The sequence below is a fragment of the Ammospiza nelsoni genome, chromosome 6 (assembly GCF_027579445.1).
Source record: "Ammospiza nelsoni isolate bAmmNel1 chromosome 6, bAmmNel1.pri, whole genome shotgun sequence".
NCBI classification, from domain to species: Eukaryota; Metazoa; Chordata; class Aves; order Passeriformes; family Passerellidae; genus Ammospiza; species Ammospiza nelsoni.
The window spans coordinates 42,662,912-42,680,040 of NC_080638.1; the positions used below are offsets into that span (position 1 = coordinate 42,662,912).

The window sequence follows — 17,129 nt, forward strand, 5'->3', positions numbered from 1 at the left end:
TTACACCAGTTACCATTGGTAAACTCTAGTTCCTGTTGGAACTGTGTAGTATTTCCCCCAAATGAACATAGCAGCTCTTCACTGCATAAACACATCTATCTCCAACTCACACACAGCTGCCAATGCTTAAAAACAAACATCCAGTGACACACATGTTCTAACCCATTTCTAAGAAAATAGGCTACAAGGCTATTAAAAGAAATGTCAAGAATAATCTAACTGGGAAAAAAATAAAAAAAATAAAAAAAAAAAACAACCAAAAAAGCAAAACACAACAACCCTCCCTGGGAAAATAAACCATTTAAATACTTCCCCATTACAAGAAGGAATGAAAGCACAATAAATGACCATCTGGACAAATAAATTAACTTACACCATTTATTCAAGCAAACATTGGGCTGTACCTTAAATAACTGGCAAGTATGGGGGATGGGAGCATTACTGTAAAATACAGAAATAAGCTGAATCTCTGTACATGAGACTCACTCGACAGCTCCCCTTTCCTCCTCGAAAAAAGGTTACAACTGGTTTGTCAGCTGTGGACATCTTCAGAAAGATAAAAACCTATGGAGTGTGTTCAAAGAAATGCTGGCTAATATGCCCAGACTGGCTGCTTAATGAGCCAGAGTAAAAGAAAAGGTCACATGGTTACAAAAAACCTCCATACAACAAACACCCTGTAGCTATGGTTAACTTTAATTAACTGCAGTATTACAATTCACTTCAAGCTTATTTTCCACCAATGTTTACTGCACCTTACCTTTCCTTTGCCTGCTAAAATCAAACCGATTAGTCTCGTAAGTGGGCTTATGTTTCAAAAAATAAGAGCTTTTCAAAAATGATCTGAAATTTTAAAAATCCACCAAATGGGTCTCTTTCTAGCTATAACTACTGATGAATGATTTCAAGATTACAGGAGTAGCTCTGTTTATATAAATCAGGGTATTCACACTTCTGTGATACGATTAAATGTTGAATAGCCAGTCATAGTTTTCTTTTAATAGCAGTTGCAATTCTCATATGATTATTACTTCTCCTTAAGTTTAAACTTGAATTTCAACCATGTGTACAATTTTTTTCTCTGCCAGTCATGAGCTTACAATGTTAGTCTCCCTATTTCATGATTTAAAAATAAACTGCCGTGTGAGAATTGCATGCTTAGAAATAACTGAAAATAGGACCAGTACAAATCTATACTCTAAAAAACATGTAAGTTGTATCCAGCAATTAACTCAAAACATTATTTTTCTGCATTACTTCTTTGATCCATTACATAAGAACAATATGTTTGGAGATTTTTAAGCACTGATATATTACTTGGCAGAAAAAAAAAATAAAATATATATACACACACAAAGCCATTGTATGAAATCACAGATATAGTGATGCCAAATACTAAATCTCAGAGCACAACAAACCCCACCCCCTCCCCACACACATGAAACAGCCAGAGTGTATCTATACAAGACTGCAAAGATCTGTAGGCACACTAAGAATATAGTCCCAAGGTTTCTACCATCCTTCCCACCAGGAATACAAGTCAAATATGTATTAAGACCAAGCAGATACCAAATGCCATCCAGACTTTCTTTTATACAACTATGGGGCTTTGGCGGGTGGGGATCCTTACTATTCAATAAACTAAGAGCTCATAACCTATGATACTGTTGCATTTGAACAGCCCTATATTCTGCTGGTCAAGCTGCAAAGGATTTTTGCAGTGCTGCTGGGTTTTTTTCAGGTTTCCCCCTCTTTCCTCCATTTGCCTCACTGGAAAGGACAAAGTTCACATTAGGTTTGTTTGCATTTTCTAGCTAGCATGAGGCCTGTGTATTTACTTTGCCTGTTGATCACTTAACAGGTATTACACTGCTCCCCTATCTCCAGAAAATGCCAATGTCACACAGAATTGTTAATTATACAAAGAATCACATATAATCATTGCCAAAAAGAAAGCATTCACTTCAGTGCTTAAAGGAAGCTTCCTTGCCTGAAAATACAATAAAGCCCCAGAACTGCTCATCAATTCAAGTTACGAAAAGCCAATGCCTAAATGGGGTAGCAACTCGCCAGCTGCAACACCAACTGTAGAAGCTGTTATTTCATGCTACCCTTTCTGTACTCTGTTCCACCACAGTCCTGCCTTACCATGAGTTTGTGGCTAATGTCAAACTTTGACAACCACTCTTAAAATTATTAACTATGGGATGCTGGGTTTTTGTTTGTTTTTTGGTTTTGGTTGGTTTTTTTTTTTTTTTTTGGTGACAATAAGGCTTCATTTTAAATCTCAAGCCTTACTAAATTGCACAGGCAATGCATGCATCCTGTATTGCAAACAGCTTGCAGCTGGAGAGCCAGTGGGGGGGAGGAGAAGGGAGGAGGAAATGAGATGCAGGAACAGTAAATAGAAAATGCTTAGTCAGCAACCGTTACTGCAACATTAAAGGTGAAATGTAAATAGGCACAGTGCCAAGATTTAAGTAAGTTTGATAACACCATCAACATCATCATCTTACTACATATAAGTGAAAATGTGCATACAAGTGCCACGATTATCACAACGAACTGCAGACTCTTGGTATAATGGAGACCTTTAAAAAGCCAACACGGCTTGCACATACTGCCTAAGCTTAGAGAAAAATAAAACTTGCTACTCAAGAAGTATTAATATCAATTGAATTTATTACAATTTACTAAGCTCCAAGGCACATTACAGTGTTCTGTTAACTACAGAAATGTATAAAGGACAAACAGAGCATGTTTCTCATGTACAGCATTTTGCTCTACTGTTCAAAAGCATCCGTGCATCAATAAAAGCAAAAACAAAAAACACATGAAGATTAAAAAACGTTCAGATCAATAGAAACAAACGGAAACATTTTCCTTACAAACTTGCAACAAAAAAACACCCTCCCCCCACAGCCACCCCACCGTTTTGCAACAAAAAACCAAAAACGAAAAAAAAAAGGTGAAAGACTAACACTCAGGGCTTGTAAAACATAAGCTGTCACCATTTTTGTAGCAATTTTTTAGGCATCAACACTGGCCTTGGCAAAATTTTTTTTTTTTTGTCTTTTGTGTTTTTCTTCTTCTTTCAGAGAAGTGCATACATTTACAAAAATACACACCAGCAGCAGGTAATCGCTAAGGGCTATTAACTTTGTACCTAGCCAACACACTGCCAAAGAAATGAGAACAGGTATTATGTAGTAACCAAACAATATTATATTCTGTTTAACAAAAACCAGCTCTATCCTTCAAATGAAGAAGAGTACATACCTTTGTTTCAAAATATAGAAACATACGACGAAAATAATGTCTATACATAAGACTAACTTTTGCAGTTTGTTATATTCACAATTCTACATCTTCAGGAGTCTGAAGGGATTGGATTTCTTACTCAAGGGTCTCTCTCCTTTTTCACTTTAACGTCCCCAGCTAAAATGGTCGCGATCTCGCCCTGCATAAATGCCCAAGGCACATTGGAACCGACTAGGGGGCATTTCTCTCCACTGGGGCAGTAGACTTCACCAGTCGCCCCTTGGGCCTTGATGCTCTCTCTGGAACAAGGGAAGCAGAACTTGTGGCTGGGCACAGAGGGGCACTGAACAAAGTGGGTGTCCTCCAAGCGTTCGTGGCAAATGGTGCAGCACAGGGGCCCGCTGTTGGCCATGGGGGAGTCCGGAATGTTTTGGGGGTGCACTTGGTCCATGGCGGGGTGGGTGCTGGGGGGAGGAGGGGCCACTTGCAGGTTCATGTCCCCGTTGCGGGAGGCCAGACGGCGCTGGCCAGGCACCGAGGCCGGCGACACGGGGCTGCTGCTGTTCCTGCGGGTGGACGTGGTGGAGTGCACCGAGCTGCCGTCCTTGGGCGAGTGGGCATTGCCCAGCGTGTCGGCCACCGACATGAGCGCGGCCATGGGGGACTGTCCGTTCTGGGGGGCGGACTCGGGTGGCGTGGTCCGGTTGGAGTGAGGCCCGAGGGGCGGCGGTGGCGGGGGGCCACCGCCGTGCACCGCCCCGAAGCCCCCGGCCGACATGGTGAGCTTGAGCGCTTCGCTCTGGCTGGCCATCCACTGCTGCCGCTGCTGCTCGTCGCTGAGCTTCAGAGCCCCCTCGGCCGAATCCGAGGGTTCAGGAGAAGCTTTCCTCTTGCGCATCGCCCCGCCGCCGCCACCGCCGCCGCCGCCGCCAGGTCCCCTAGAGGCTGCGGCCGTGCCCTGCGCCCCGCCGGCCCCGGCCCCCGGCCGCGGGAGACTCACCAGCGCCGTGGGCAGCATGGGGCAGCTGGCGTCCAGGTAGGGCTGCGGCAGCATGTCGGCGCCCACCAGCTCCTTGAAGAAGCGCACAGACTCGGGCAGCAGGTCTCCCAGGAGCCGCCAGTCGCCAGAGCCGTGCTTCTTCTCGTATTCCAGGTATTTGAAGCCCGAGGAGAGGCCGCGACCGAAGTCCTTCATACAGTCCTGGTACATCTGCTTGGCCACGCCGGAGGCGCTGGAGAAGACGGTGCCGGAGCCGCTAGGGTACTCGATGAAGAGCTTCAGCTCATAGTCCATGCCCGGCTTGGAGACGGCGTCGAAGGCAAAGACGCGGCCCAGCAGGGCGTGATCCTTCTTGAAGCGCACCTCGTAGGGGGTACAGCCGGCCAGAGTGAGCAGCGTGTCCCTCACGATCTTGGGCTTGCTGGCCCACTCCTCGGCCCGATTCCGCAAACTCTCGCTGAGCTCGGCCAGCGCCTCCGCGTTGCGCTGCTTCTCCTTCAGCTCCCGCTCTTGGTCACTGCTGGAAACCGAGCCCGGCCGCTTGCCGCAGGCCTCGGAGGACGAGCCGCCGCCTCCCCCGGCACCACCGCCGCAGGTGCCCCCTTGGGAAGAGGCGGAGGGAGCGGGGGGACCCCCGCCGCCGCGGCCGGTCAGGCCCCCGTGCGGCGGAGGCAGCGCCACGCCGGAGGCAGCGGGGCCGTTCAGCAGCGTCTGCGGCAGCAGGTTGGGGGGCACATTCATCTGAGCGCCGGCGGCCCCCGGGGGCAGGCCAGACACGAGCCCCCCATGCGCCCCGCGACGGGAGGAGGAAGAGGAGGAGGAGGAGTTGGGGCTTTGCCGGTTCAGCTCCGGTGGCCCGTCCTCAGGCTGCTTGGGGAAGCCATTGGGCCCCCCCAGTCCATTGGGCAGGCGGGCGCCATGGCTGCTGCCCAGGCTGCCCGGCGGCGGCGGGTACTCGAAGCGGCTGCGCTGCTCCGCCGCGGCGGCGCTGAGCCCGTAGCGGTCCAGGCTGGACTGGGTCAGCCCCGCTGAGGCCGCCTTGGAAGTGGCATCCACATGGTTGAGCTGCTGCTGGGCCGCCGCCGCCGCCGCTTCTTTGGCGGAAAGCGTCACTGCCTTTACGCCGACCGGCGGCGGGGGGCCCGGGGAGCGACCGTCCTGGAAGCAGCCGTGCGCCCGCTTCAACTGCCGGGCCGTCTCGATCACGAACTCGATGCGGTCGGCGCCCTCATAATTAACGCAGCCCCGGCAGACGGGCTCCGTGAAGTCCCAGATCATGGCCCAGGGCATGCGGGGCAGATCGCATAGATAGCATGACTGCCTCCGCGACGAGGACACCTGCGCGGCGGACATGGTGCTGCTGGCTGGGGAGCTGCTGCCGCTGCCACCGGGGTAGGGGCTGGCTCAGTCTTCCCCCCCGGGCTGCAGGGGCGGGGGGTGGCTCTCCGTACCTGATCCTGTTGCCCGTTTCAGCAAGGGGGATCGTCTGCTTTTAGTTCGCTCCTGCTGCCAGAGATGGCTTCTTCTACCTGGTGCTGCCGCTGCTGACCCGGTGGGGTGGGAAACGATTCCACTGCTCCTCCGGGGGGCTGGCTGGGTGGGGGTCGCTTTCTAGCCGCTTCTGTTTCCCTGCGCTCTCTAGCTCTCCGCTTGCTGCTGCTCCTCCTCCGGGAGGAGGCGGAGGTGCACGGAAGAAGATGGGGGGGGGGTCACCTTCCACCCGCCACGGCTGCCTCGTGAGCTTGCAGTTCGGTACGTGCTGATCCACCGCCGTGAGCAAGACAGGGGCAGCCGCACGGAGCTGTTCGGTCCCGGCAGCGGCGGCTTCCCTGAGCGCTGGCGGAGCTGCGGCAGCCCGGGAGCAGCAGCGGCGGCGGCGGCAGCAGCGTGGCGAGCGGCGCCGCCTGCTCCTCACTCACATCCTCGCCGCTACTCGCAGTCCGAGCGCGGGGTGCTGCGCGCCGCCGCGTGTGGCTGCGCGCCCCCTCCGCCGCGCCGCGCTCCCCCCGCGCCGCGACGCCCCTCCCCTTCTCCGCGCCGTGCTCCCGGCTCGGCTGCACCCGGGCGGGGCCCCGCGTCACCGCCGAGCGCCCGCGCCCCGCTCCCCTCCCCCCGGCCGCCGGCACGGAGCCCACTTGTTGCGCGGGGCGCGCATGCCCGGCGCGCTGCCCGCGCCCTCCCCGGCGCGGCCGCAGCTGGAGCGCGGCGGGGCGCGGGCAGCCTGCGCTGCCGGCTATGTTTGGAAACTTGAACGCCAGATCGCGCCCTCACCCTCCTCCCGGCCGCGCTGCCGGCCCCCCGCCGCGGCTCCGCGGCCAGGGCGCGCATGCACAGTCGTCGTCGTCGTCGTCGTGGTCGTGGTGGTGGTGGGTGGTGGCTTTTTTTTTTTTTTGTTTGCTTGGTTGGTTTTTTTTCCCTGACTGCGCTTTCTAAGTTCAGATGTCTCGCTTTCGGGATTTTGTAAACCCGCGGTTCGCCCCGCTTTGCTTTCGTGACGGCTGCGCGGCTTTCTGCCACCGCGACTGTCGGTGGGATTCCCGTGCGCTCCGGCTGCTGAGGCAAATGGGGGATCCCGCCTTAATATCCGATTTCGTGTTTCTCTTTCAGTGATCCCAGAGACAGAATGACACAGTTTTTGTAAGCCTGTGACTGCATCAGAAGCTCTTCCACTTTTGATTTGTTTTAAACAGCCATGTTTGCCAAGTGTTTAAGGTTGGGCTGGGAAAGATAGTGCTGTGCATTGCTCAAGGGTGTAGGAGAGGCCAGGCAGGTGAGTAATCGCTATGATCTCATCTCGCTAATGCAAAGGGACATAGGATTTCCCCGGTGTTGTGAGAACACACGGCTTTTTTTTTTTTTTCTTCTATTTCCCCCTTTAAATAGCTAGCTAACATTTGCATAACACTGTTAACAGGCAAATTACTTAAAACAACCTCGGTTCATGCAAATAAGCCAAGAATTCATTTCGCTGGGAGGAAAACAAAATAACCCCCCCCGAAGCTTTCCTTCTCCCGCCCGCGATCCCCGAAGTTGCCCGCTCCCCGCCCGGCCCCACGGCCACGCCGGTGCCCGTGCTGGCCAGGAGGGGCTCTGCAGAACCCGCTTTTGCTCTCGTTGCAGTCGGCGGCTGTTTTTGCAAACATCGACATCGCTGCCTGCGTCCAAAGAATAATAAAGCGTCACTGCGGGGACGCGCTTCGGCCGGGACCCGGCGCGGGCGGCCACCGGCATCGCGTCACTGGGCGCAGCCGGGCGCACGGTGCCCGCGGAGACAGCGCGCAGCGGCGGAGGGCGGGGGGGAAGCGGCCGCACGCTCGGCGAACGCGGAACCTCTCCCAGCTGGGCTGTGTTGGGTGGATTTCTTTCTTTCAGTACCTCTTCCTGATTCCTTTGTTGCTACAAACGCCGAAATCCCCGTCCATTGCAGGTTTCTCTCTGTGTTTTAAAAGAACTTAGTGTTTCTGTGGCGGGGTGCCACGGCTCCCTTACATCGGCACGCTCAGCAGCCATGCAGCCCCGACGAAGATAGACACCTTCTATTCGATTAATAACGTTTTAGAACTCACATGACAAAAATCCGTCCCTTTAAATATTTCATTTCATATCACCAATATGTGTCATTTTCATTTTTAGTTGTCTAAAGCATTTTTTATGTGTCCGGGTCTAGTCTTTAAAGCTGGCAAATGAATTTGATTATATGTGTGTGGAATTATTTTATAGGGAAGGCTTAATGAAATGCACACATTGATTGAAGTTACAGAAATGGTAGGACCAGATAAAATACAGTTAGAAAATCAATTGTGACAAAGTGACTCTTTTTCAGGGGAAGCTTGTAGAAGTAGTAAGTAGAGATAGAAAAGTCTTTGAATTATGTGAGTCTCCTGTACGCAAATTGGCTGAAGAAGATGCGCTAAAGGGGAGTAGATTTCACACTTAAAAATTTCACACCTAAACTGTGGACATTACAAAAGCTTCACAGAAGTATGGCAGATGAAAGCTGGTCAAAGTCTTTGCTTCCAGCCACAGTGATTTAGTGATGGCTGCAGGATTTCTACATTAATATGTCTTTCCTTCACCAAATAAGCATGTGTTCCCTCTGATTCATAGTGGAATGTCAGTTCCTTTCCTATCCTTATACTGCCTCACGTTGATCTTCATATGAGGAGCAGAACTGGGCTGTGATAAAAGGTCAGCCTCTGCTTTAAAATCTCTGGTTGAGAGACCTGAAGCTTTCCCTTCACCCGCATGTCTAAGAATGCAGAACTGCAACATATCCTGACTGTATTTCAGTCCCTGGGTTACACAAATCCAACCATGACAAGGCACTCCATGTGCTTGAACTACCCCTCACCCTGGATCCTCGATCCACTGAATCCTCCTGCAAGAAACCCCTTTTTTGGTAAACTCACCTCACAGGAACAGACTTCTTGGCTCATAAGAGCAGTCTTTATAGTGGGTGTAAATAATAATCACCTTAGATATGATCTAGCCTTAGAAAACCATTTACAGGTGCTGTCAACTCCCTTTATAGTTTGTGAATAGAAAAAGAGAGAGATTAGCATCTGTGACCCGACCAAACTGCCTTTCCTCTTACTTGCAGGATACACAGTTGCAGAAATATGTTTGTCTTTCCATAATGATTAAACTTTGATTTAAACTTTGGTCATGGGCACGCACTGTACCGTTACGCAAGCAGCACTTAAGGATGAAGTGTCAGCACAGCAACAATATGGCCAGCAGCAGCAGTGATCTCTGCAAAGCTGATTGATGAAGAGAACTGCAATGTAAATGCAAATAAATGCCACGCTGTGGCACCTTCACAGGGAACGACTTGTCAGTATCAATCTAATCTGGGTACGGAAAAATAGATTGAACGGTAGCAGTGAAACAATCTTCCCATCTATGGCAGCACTGTCCTTGCGAGGGTAGCAGCAAGCTTTCCCCCTCACCTCCTGCCTTTTCTCTTTGCCATGCGAGTGACGGACAGGAGCAATCCAGATTGGTCTTGCTGGATTTATTCTAAACATGCCTGGTGTTTATTTAGTTCTGAAATAATCCAGGAATTAATATTACTTTTGGAGGAAGCAAAGAAGAAGCCCAAACAATTAATCCATTCAGGTGTCTAATCTGGCTAACTGAAAGAAATAAGTGAGCAAACAAAAAATAGCATAATAACCCCAAACAATAGATTGTTTAGGGAGATGAAGGGGAGTGCAAGGAGGAATGGACCTGTGGCTGAGAACAATTGCTACCCAGCTACTGTTTTCTGTGCAGGAATACAAGTCAGCACTGTGATGTGGCATTAGGGATTCTGCAGAGATTGCCCAAAGTTTATGACCTGCCAGAAGTCCCAAGGGACAAGGACTATAATTTTCACAATCAGAAATGAAATCTACTAATTCCTTCCTTTCAGTCCTAAGATAAATACTGCCATCTGATAATCCCTTTTCCTTTATTCCTATTACCATCTTTATTTGAAAGTACACACATGCACATATGGGTCTGCGTAACAATAAAACAGCACGTGAAGCATTGATTTAAATGAAGGAATCAAAATGATCATACAAAATACAGTGGGCAGGAACTTTGCTAGATCCACCAGCAAGTATGGAAAGCAGAGGGTGCAACACACCATGAAGGACAAAGTGACAAAACCCAGGTGGCCTGGCTGCACCCCAGGCACTACTCCGTGCCACTCCCAGACATGAGCTCCAAAACACGGCGGTTACTGCGGATCTGGATGAGAGAGGAGTACTGTGGATTATCGATCAGCTGTGCACTGTTAATTATGCAGAATATAGGACAGCCCCAAAGTTTGCAAGAGATAATAAAGCCCATGATCTCAGCAGCTTGGGAATGAACAGTCTGGTCTGGCTCTAAATGCTTACAGCCTGGGAATATGTTTAACTCTTTCCTGTTCGCTTTACAAAGTTTTGGCACTGATCACTGCAGCCGTGAGAGCAGCTGGCTCTTCTGCAGGCACTCACAGAAATGGCTCTTTCTTTACTGATCCAAACAGCAGCTACAGCTGGAAAAAAAATACAAGAACGAGAAGGGTAGTGCACTCCAGAAAGTGTAATTTACATGGATTTACCTCAGAATAGCAAATAAAATCCGTCACAATCAAATGACTGGCTTCAAAACAATGTAGAGATTAGCAGTGAACAGAGCACTTGGTGGTAAAGAGAATGTGTTCAGCAAATCAAAACACAAACACTTCAGGAAGAAGTTGCATAATTTTGTCAAATTAAAAGTTAAACAACATTGTCTTCTACTAGAAGCTGCCAGGAAGTGTCAAAACACTCAGTTACAAAGAATAGGAGTAGTTACATGTTTCTGTTTATCATTTCAATTCTCATCTCATTATAATTCTGGTTTTTCCTACCATTTTTCAGGTAGTGAGCCTTGCTGACATACAGAGTTTATTGCGTTTCCCACCTAGGAACTCTTAAGACATATTTCTTAACGGAGGTTGCCTCTCGTTTCCTGTGCTTTTCCCGGTGCCATTTCCCCTTCGGTGCTGGAGCAGGGAGCCGGGGGCACGGCGGGGCGGGGGCTGCCCTGCCCGCAGCCGGGCCGCGCCCCCGGGCAGCCCCAGTCCCCGACACGGCCTCTCGCCTCTGCCCCGGGAAGCACTGGGGGGGCAAGGGGGTCCCCTCTTTGACACCCACCCTACACCGATCTTCCTACAGCTGTCTTTAGGGTTTGAAAACCTGCCTGGGAGCCTAGATTTCCACACATTAGCCTTTGCCAAATCTTACAGTGCAAAATAAGACACCTATAATTAATTCTGCTCACTCTGCAAGGGACCAGCGATTGGGCAGTGCGTTTTAGGCTGGGATATGCAGAGCTGGGGCCTCCGCTGTTGTTATTTTTACTTTTTCCTGGACTGTTTTCATCTTACATCCTGTGGACGTAGTAAACAATCAACAACAATGAATCATCTGGATCGGTACATTTTTAAGGCTATTCCCACTGAGAGCCACTTGCACTTTCGTGACAGTTAAGAATCTGCCAAACATTAACTTAGTTACCAGCAAGACAGGCTCCTCCCTCCCTTCACCCCATACACAGATTGTTTATCAAAACGTGCTGCCAAGAAAAATATCCCTGCTTTTGGCCTCCACCAGTGATTAATAACACTTGAGAACTGAACAGAACTTTACTGTGTTTTCCAAGAAATGAGGGAGGTGGGAAAGGGGGGAAAAGAAAAGAAAAGAAAAGAAAAGAAAAGAAAAGAAAAGAAAAGAAAAGAAAAGAAAAGAAAAGAAAAGAAAAGAAAAGAAAAGAAAAGAAAAGAAAAGAAAAGAAAAGAAAAGTGGAAAGAAAAGAAAGAAAGAAAGAAAGAAAGAAAGAAAGAAAGAAAGAAAGAAAGAAAGAAAGAAAGAAAGAAAGAAAGAAAGAAAGAAAGAAAGAAAGAAAGAAAGAAAGAAAGAAAGAAAGAAAGAAAGAAAGAAAGAAAGAAAGAAAGAAAGAAAGAAAGAAAGAAAGAAAGAAAGAAAGAAAGAAAAGACTCTGACACTATTTTAAGTTATTTCACTTGGCATAACCTCCTTTTCCTCTCTAACTAGGCCATCTGAAAAGACCAAACCCACTTTGTCTCCAAGACCATGTTACAAATGCTGATTAATATTGTTATTGAAAGAAGGATGATATGGACAGAGGATAATGGTGAGAACAGAAGGGGGGTTGAGGGCAGTTTCTTTTATTAGCACATATCAAGATGAGCCATGGGGAAAAACCAAGAGGAAAAAAAAGATCATTTACTTTCTTTACAAAGACTGTTGGTAAAATTCCTAAGGGAGACTAAGTGCCAAAATTAACTGTCTTGGCGTATTACTTTTAGACACTACTGCCTGGGTGAATTAAGTCAAATCTTCAAGCAGCAGCCAAAGATAGCTGCAAGGTGAAAAAGAGGCTCTACATTTCCTTGTTTTTTTTGGTGAAACTCACAAATTTGTGGAGATTGTCTTTGCTCCAGGGTTTTTAATCTCTCTTTCTCTCTCTTTTTTGCCTTCTGGGCTATTTTTACTATTTTATATTTGGCATTATAAAAGCATTTTGTAATGGGAAGGCAAGGTAAGAAACAAGCAATTGTTTAGAAAAAGAGAAAAAAAAAAAAGAGAGAGAGAATACAGCCTCATATACCATATCTATATTTATGTGTATACATACATACATGTGAGAGTATACATGTGTATACAAGTAATATGTATGTAAGTAATATCAGGTATTTTTCATTACTCTGTTCTCCAAAAACATTATTTAGTAGAAGATAATAAACAGCTCTTGAACAGTGGGATACAGACTAGTGAAAACAGTTTACTGAAATTAATGATGCTGGATTGAACCAAACCTTCCTCCCTTTGGAATTAGTGCCAGACATAGTTTTCCTGAACCCTGTCCAACTGCCTGAGCGACAGACAATTTTCATTCTATTTGTGCTAAAGGCTTATGACTAGTGCTGGAAAATGAAGCCCTTGCCCTTGATCTCAGTGCAGATTAAAAAAAAAAAAAAAAAGCAGAACTGTGCCAATTTGTTTCCTCTGCCAGTAGAAGCCCTTGTGCTTTGGGTAATGCAAAACAATAAAAAGTTCACATGAAAACTCTCCACTGAAAGGAAACGCACCAAGAGCCATGTATCTCTGCTACACTCATCAGCCAATTTCCAAGATTCTCACAATGTCATCAAAATGCAGAGGGTAAGGGCAAAAAATAGTTACCAGCCAGCAATAGTGTCTTGTTTTACTGTTTCACATCTCACTGCTATGCATTTGATAATGACTGCTAAAAATCACTCCACTGTAAATAACCATCCTCTCCCTTCTGCTAACACCAATCTTCCCATATTCAGGTAGTGCATGTAGATTTTGGGCTGTGCAGCCCCTGTTGTCTGAGCTCATTCTATTTCTAAGGGATGAAATACACATGTGACATACACCCCCCGAATTATAAACAGTGGCTATACCATAGTGCTGTCAGCCAGTTAATCTCGGATTGCTTTTTCCTAGATTATTAATAAAATTAGAATCCTAAGCAGAAGGCGTTTGCTTTCATTGTACAGTCTGCACTTGTGACATGGTACATGTGGAAAATTTTGAGTGCACTGCAGTGAATGGTCTGGGGGTTAGTTTTTAGCTTCCGCTAAGTACCTGGCAGGCTGCCATGCTGAAGGATTCTGGGAACTGAAAGGCTCCCAAGTACAAACTGCCAGCATTAAGCAGTCCTGACAGCTCTGCTCCTTCCACACTTGGCAGCAGTTCAAAGTGCTCTTTCATTTGAAAGGCTGGAAGGCTGCCATGTGCAATGCAGATTTGCTGTGCCTGCTCTCATAAGGAACTGATAAATGCCGTTGCTGTTGCCATGGGGACAGGAGGCTATCAGAATGGCCTTGTGATCTGCAGCCTCTCAGCTCTGCAGGTTTGGGTTTGGGGGTTTTTTGGGTTTTGGGGTTTTTTCTGTTGGGTTGGTTTTTTTCGTGTGTGTGGGGTTTTTTTGTTTTTTTTTTCTTCTCTCTGAGATCGTGAAATAAATGTTCTAGAGAAGTTTAACTCTTGAAGGAGAGGAAGCACTGATTTGAAAGGACAGGGTGAGCCTCTGTGCGTGGCTCCTCCGAACTGCTGGGAACAAGATTAACACATACCTGCCAACTGTCCCTATTCGGGAAGGACTGGCCCCAGGGTTTTTTGATTTTTTTTCTTTTTTTTTTTTGCGTTTTTTTTTTTTTTTTTTTTTTTTTTTTGAAGGCCAGGAGGGTGGGTGGGAAGGAGGGAGGGAGGAATTGAGAAGGAAAGACCTCCTTCTCCCCACTCAGTCCCTTTAGATTTCTCTTCTAGCTCAGGATCTCCCAACATAATTAAAAAGCCATCCTCTTTCTTCCCCTCACTCTCCCCACGCAGAGTTTTCAGATGCTGTGGAAAAGAATTAATTTACCACTGGATGTTGTAGCATGCCCGATGTCTTTAGCTCTCATTAACATCAGTGGACAGCTAGCAGGATTAGACCCATTATGTGCACTCCACGTGTGGTTAGTGTGAATAAAAAGAATGAACAGTGTGATATAAGACTGCATGTTTAAGAGCAATCTTAGTGATGATGCAAGTCCTGAGAGTGAATCTCAGCTTGTCCTAGTTCCCAAGATTAAAACAAACACACCTTTGAGCCATGCACAGTTTGAGTGTGTGTATAGATGAGTGTGCATATCTACTTCTATAAAGGTGTAGAGAAAAATATAGGCAGCAAATATTTTAGTCAGAATTTATACTCATTCCCCTATATTGCCTTTTTTTGTTGTTTTTCACATTGTTTCTTTCCATCTCTGCTACAGCAATAGATCTGTCTTCCCTAAAGACATTTTGCTGCAAAGCAGTAAACTGAATTCTGTTGAAGCAAGGCGAAGTCTGAGCATGACATCATAGCAGGGAACAATGGAGTGCATCACTGCTCCCCTGACCACGCAGCAAACTTCAGGGCAGCATTTCAAAAGATCAGTGTGGGCACACATCCATGTTCACAGGCACATGTAAAATGCAATGTGCGTTCAGATAGTGGCACAAAACACTAGGAAAGAAAAAGCACTGGGGGAATTTTGTTTGCATACTCAAGTGTTAACAATCTGAGAGCTTTGTTCAAACCTGGGGAAAAAGTCAACCACCCCCCATGTGAATAAATCCTCCCTTCTGTCTCTAAACGTGGGTCTTTGCCTTTCAGAACTGCATACTTCTATCTTTCCAATATATGTGAACAGTGATACATGAAATGAAATATTAAAACAGAATGCCAAGCCATATATAACAGACAGCCTGGTTAACTCCCTGCTGGTTAACCTGTAGCATTTTTAAACACCACCACTCTTACTTATTTGACTTTCACTCCACTTTGGTTTTATTCATTTTTTTACTGTATTCAGTTTTAAAGCTTTTTGGTTGTGTGTTAATCAAAGATTTGAATTAAGAGAGTAGTCATTAAAAAACATACAAGAGAGAATTTTTAAGGAGTAACAGAGAAATACACACGATAAGTGTGTGTACACACACATACCCACACACCCCCTCTACCTTTTCTGAATTCTCTTTTAGCTTTTATTTTCAGGCAAATAAAAGCATATGCAATTTTGAGTTTTGTATCTGACATTAGATTCTGATAGTTAAAACAATCAGCATATTCAAATCAAGATAAAAGTTACTTGTATACATTTACAAAACAATTTCAAAATTACAAAAAAGGCTGTATTTCACAAGCCTTTGCACCACAATGAGCTAGGCCAAAAGAAATATTTCTTCCTGATTGCTTGGGATTATTATTTTTTTAAAAATTAATAAATGTGAAGTTAATTGTAATTCTACTGTAATATCTTTACCTGATTCTCTCTGGGTTCTTGCCTATGGTTGTCATGGTAATTTGATAATTCTGGCTTGTTCTCTACACATTCTGTTTGTCTCACTGGATTTCCTGATTATTCAGAAAACTCTTTTAAAAAATCCTCCTGTCTCTCTCCCTCTGCCCCCATTCTGACTCAATCCTGCTTTTTTTCATTCATTTAGCATACAGGAATGTGTACTATTTTGCTACTAATCTGCTAGGGTGAAGTTGTTTGCTGCACTTACCCGAAAATGGAAATAATGAGCATACATACTAGAGCTCTTTTAAAATTATCTTCCATAGTCTGTGACAGAGGATAGAGAGGAAATGTGGAAAGATTACTGCATATAGATTTCTTGTAGAGTACTTGGATCTTAATCCTATAGATATTATTTAGGGTTTAACTGCTGCATTTCTGACAGCAGAAACAAGTATTTAACTGTTGCCTTTTCAAATGTGACAGCCACATTTGTACCTAGAGCGAGAGTCAGAATATATTCTCTCTATATGACAGAGTAGAAGCAATATTTTTATTCAGGGGTTCAGGTGACAATTTGTGCCAAAAGAAACAAACTGATCATGTTCTGAATGCACCAGTGAAACTCAAAGAAAAATGCACACTGCTAAGTAATATTTAGCTCAGGTGTGTACTTACAAAAGGTTTATGTCATTGATATGTGCATATTTTAAAAGCACTTGGCATTAAAATATGCATACAAAATATATATATATGTACATATTATAGATGTATACATAATATATATGTATGAAGGTACATAAAATTGTTTTTTGGGGAGCTGGGGTTCTTCCCCAGGCAGTAAAGGATTTTGTGATAAAAGCATAGACTACCATTTGTACCTATGGTTACTGTGAATAGTTTGCTTGAACCTTACATCTCATGTTATTACCTTTCATAGCCCTTGTACATTTAGCCTCTTCAAGAAAGAGCACGTATTCTATTTTGCTGGTCAGTACCATATACAACTACAACCTGAAATCCTAAGAATTTCAAAGAATTATTTCAAGGCAAGTAATTCACCATCATTATTAGTCACTATTGAATCTATGGCCCAATTTATTACAATTTTGACACAGTCATTTCCACTTTACACTGTCTTTACAATGTATCAATGGAATTTGCAGCCCCTCTGAATTAAAAGTATCTAGTATCATCTAAAAGTTCCTGTATCAATGAAAGCTACAAATTCTTCTCTGCGGCCACCTTTGCTTACTTCTTCTCTTTCTTGTACTGTAAAGCACATTTGGGATTTAAGTCCTTTTGATGGCAACATGCTGCAGAATCTGCTAAACTCAGCAGTCCAGCTGTGACAGCCCCTTTATCCCAACCTATTGCCACAATCTATGACATCAGTGACATCATCTCACAGTCTGTGACATCAGTCTGTGAATCTCAAGACTAGTTAAGGTTGCTGTTGGTGTCACAGGTGGTATTTGTCACATGAGTGCAATGTTCACACTTGATTTTAACTGTGAAAATGCTGTCAAA

The 17,129-nt window shown here is 45.8% G+C and overlaps 1 protein-coding gene across 1 annotated transcript; it reads right to left on the reverse strand.

Moving 5' to 3' along the window:
- Positions 1-2,662: 2,662 nt before the first annotated feature.
- Positions 2,663-6,185, reverse strand: IRF2BPL (interferon regulatory factor 2 binding protein like). Its single transcript, XM_059474573.1, has one exon. It carries the CDS (start codon positions 5,612-5,614, stop codon positions 3,401-3,403), a length of 2,214 nt encoding a protein of 737 aa, XP_059330556.1. The 5' UTR covers positions 5,615-6,185; the 3' UTR covers positions 2,663-3,400.
- Positions 6,186-17,129: the final 10,944 nt, after the last annotated feature.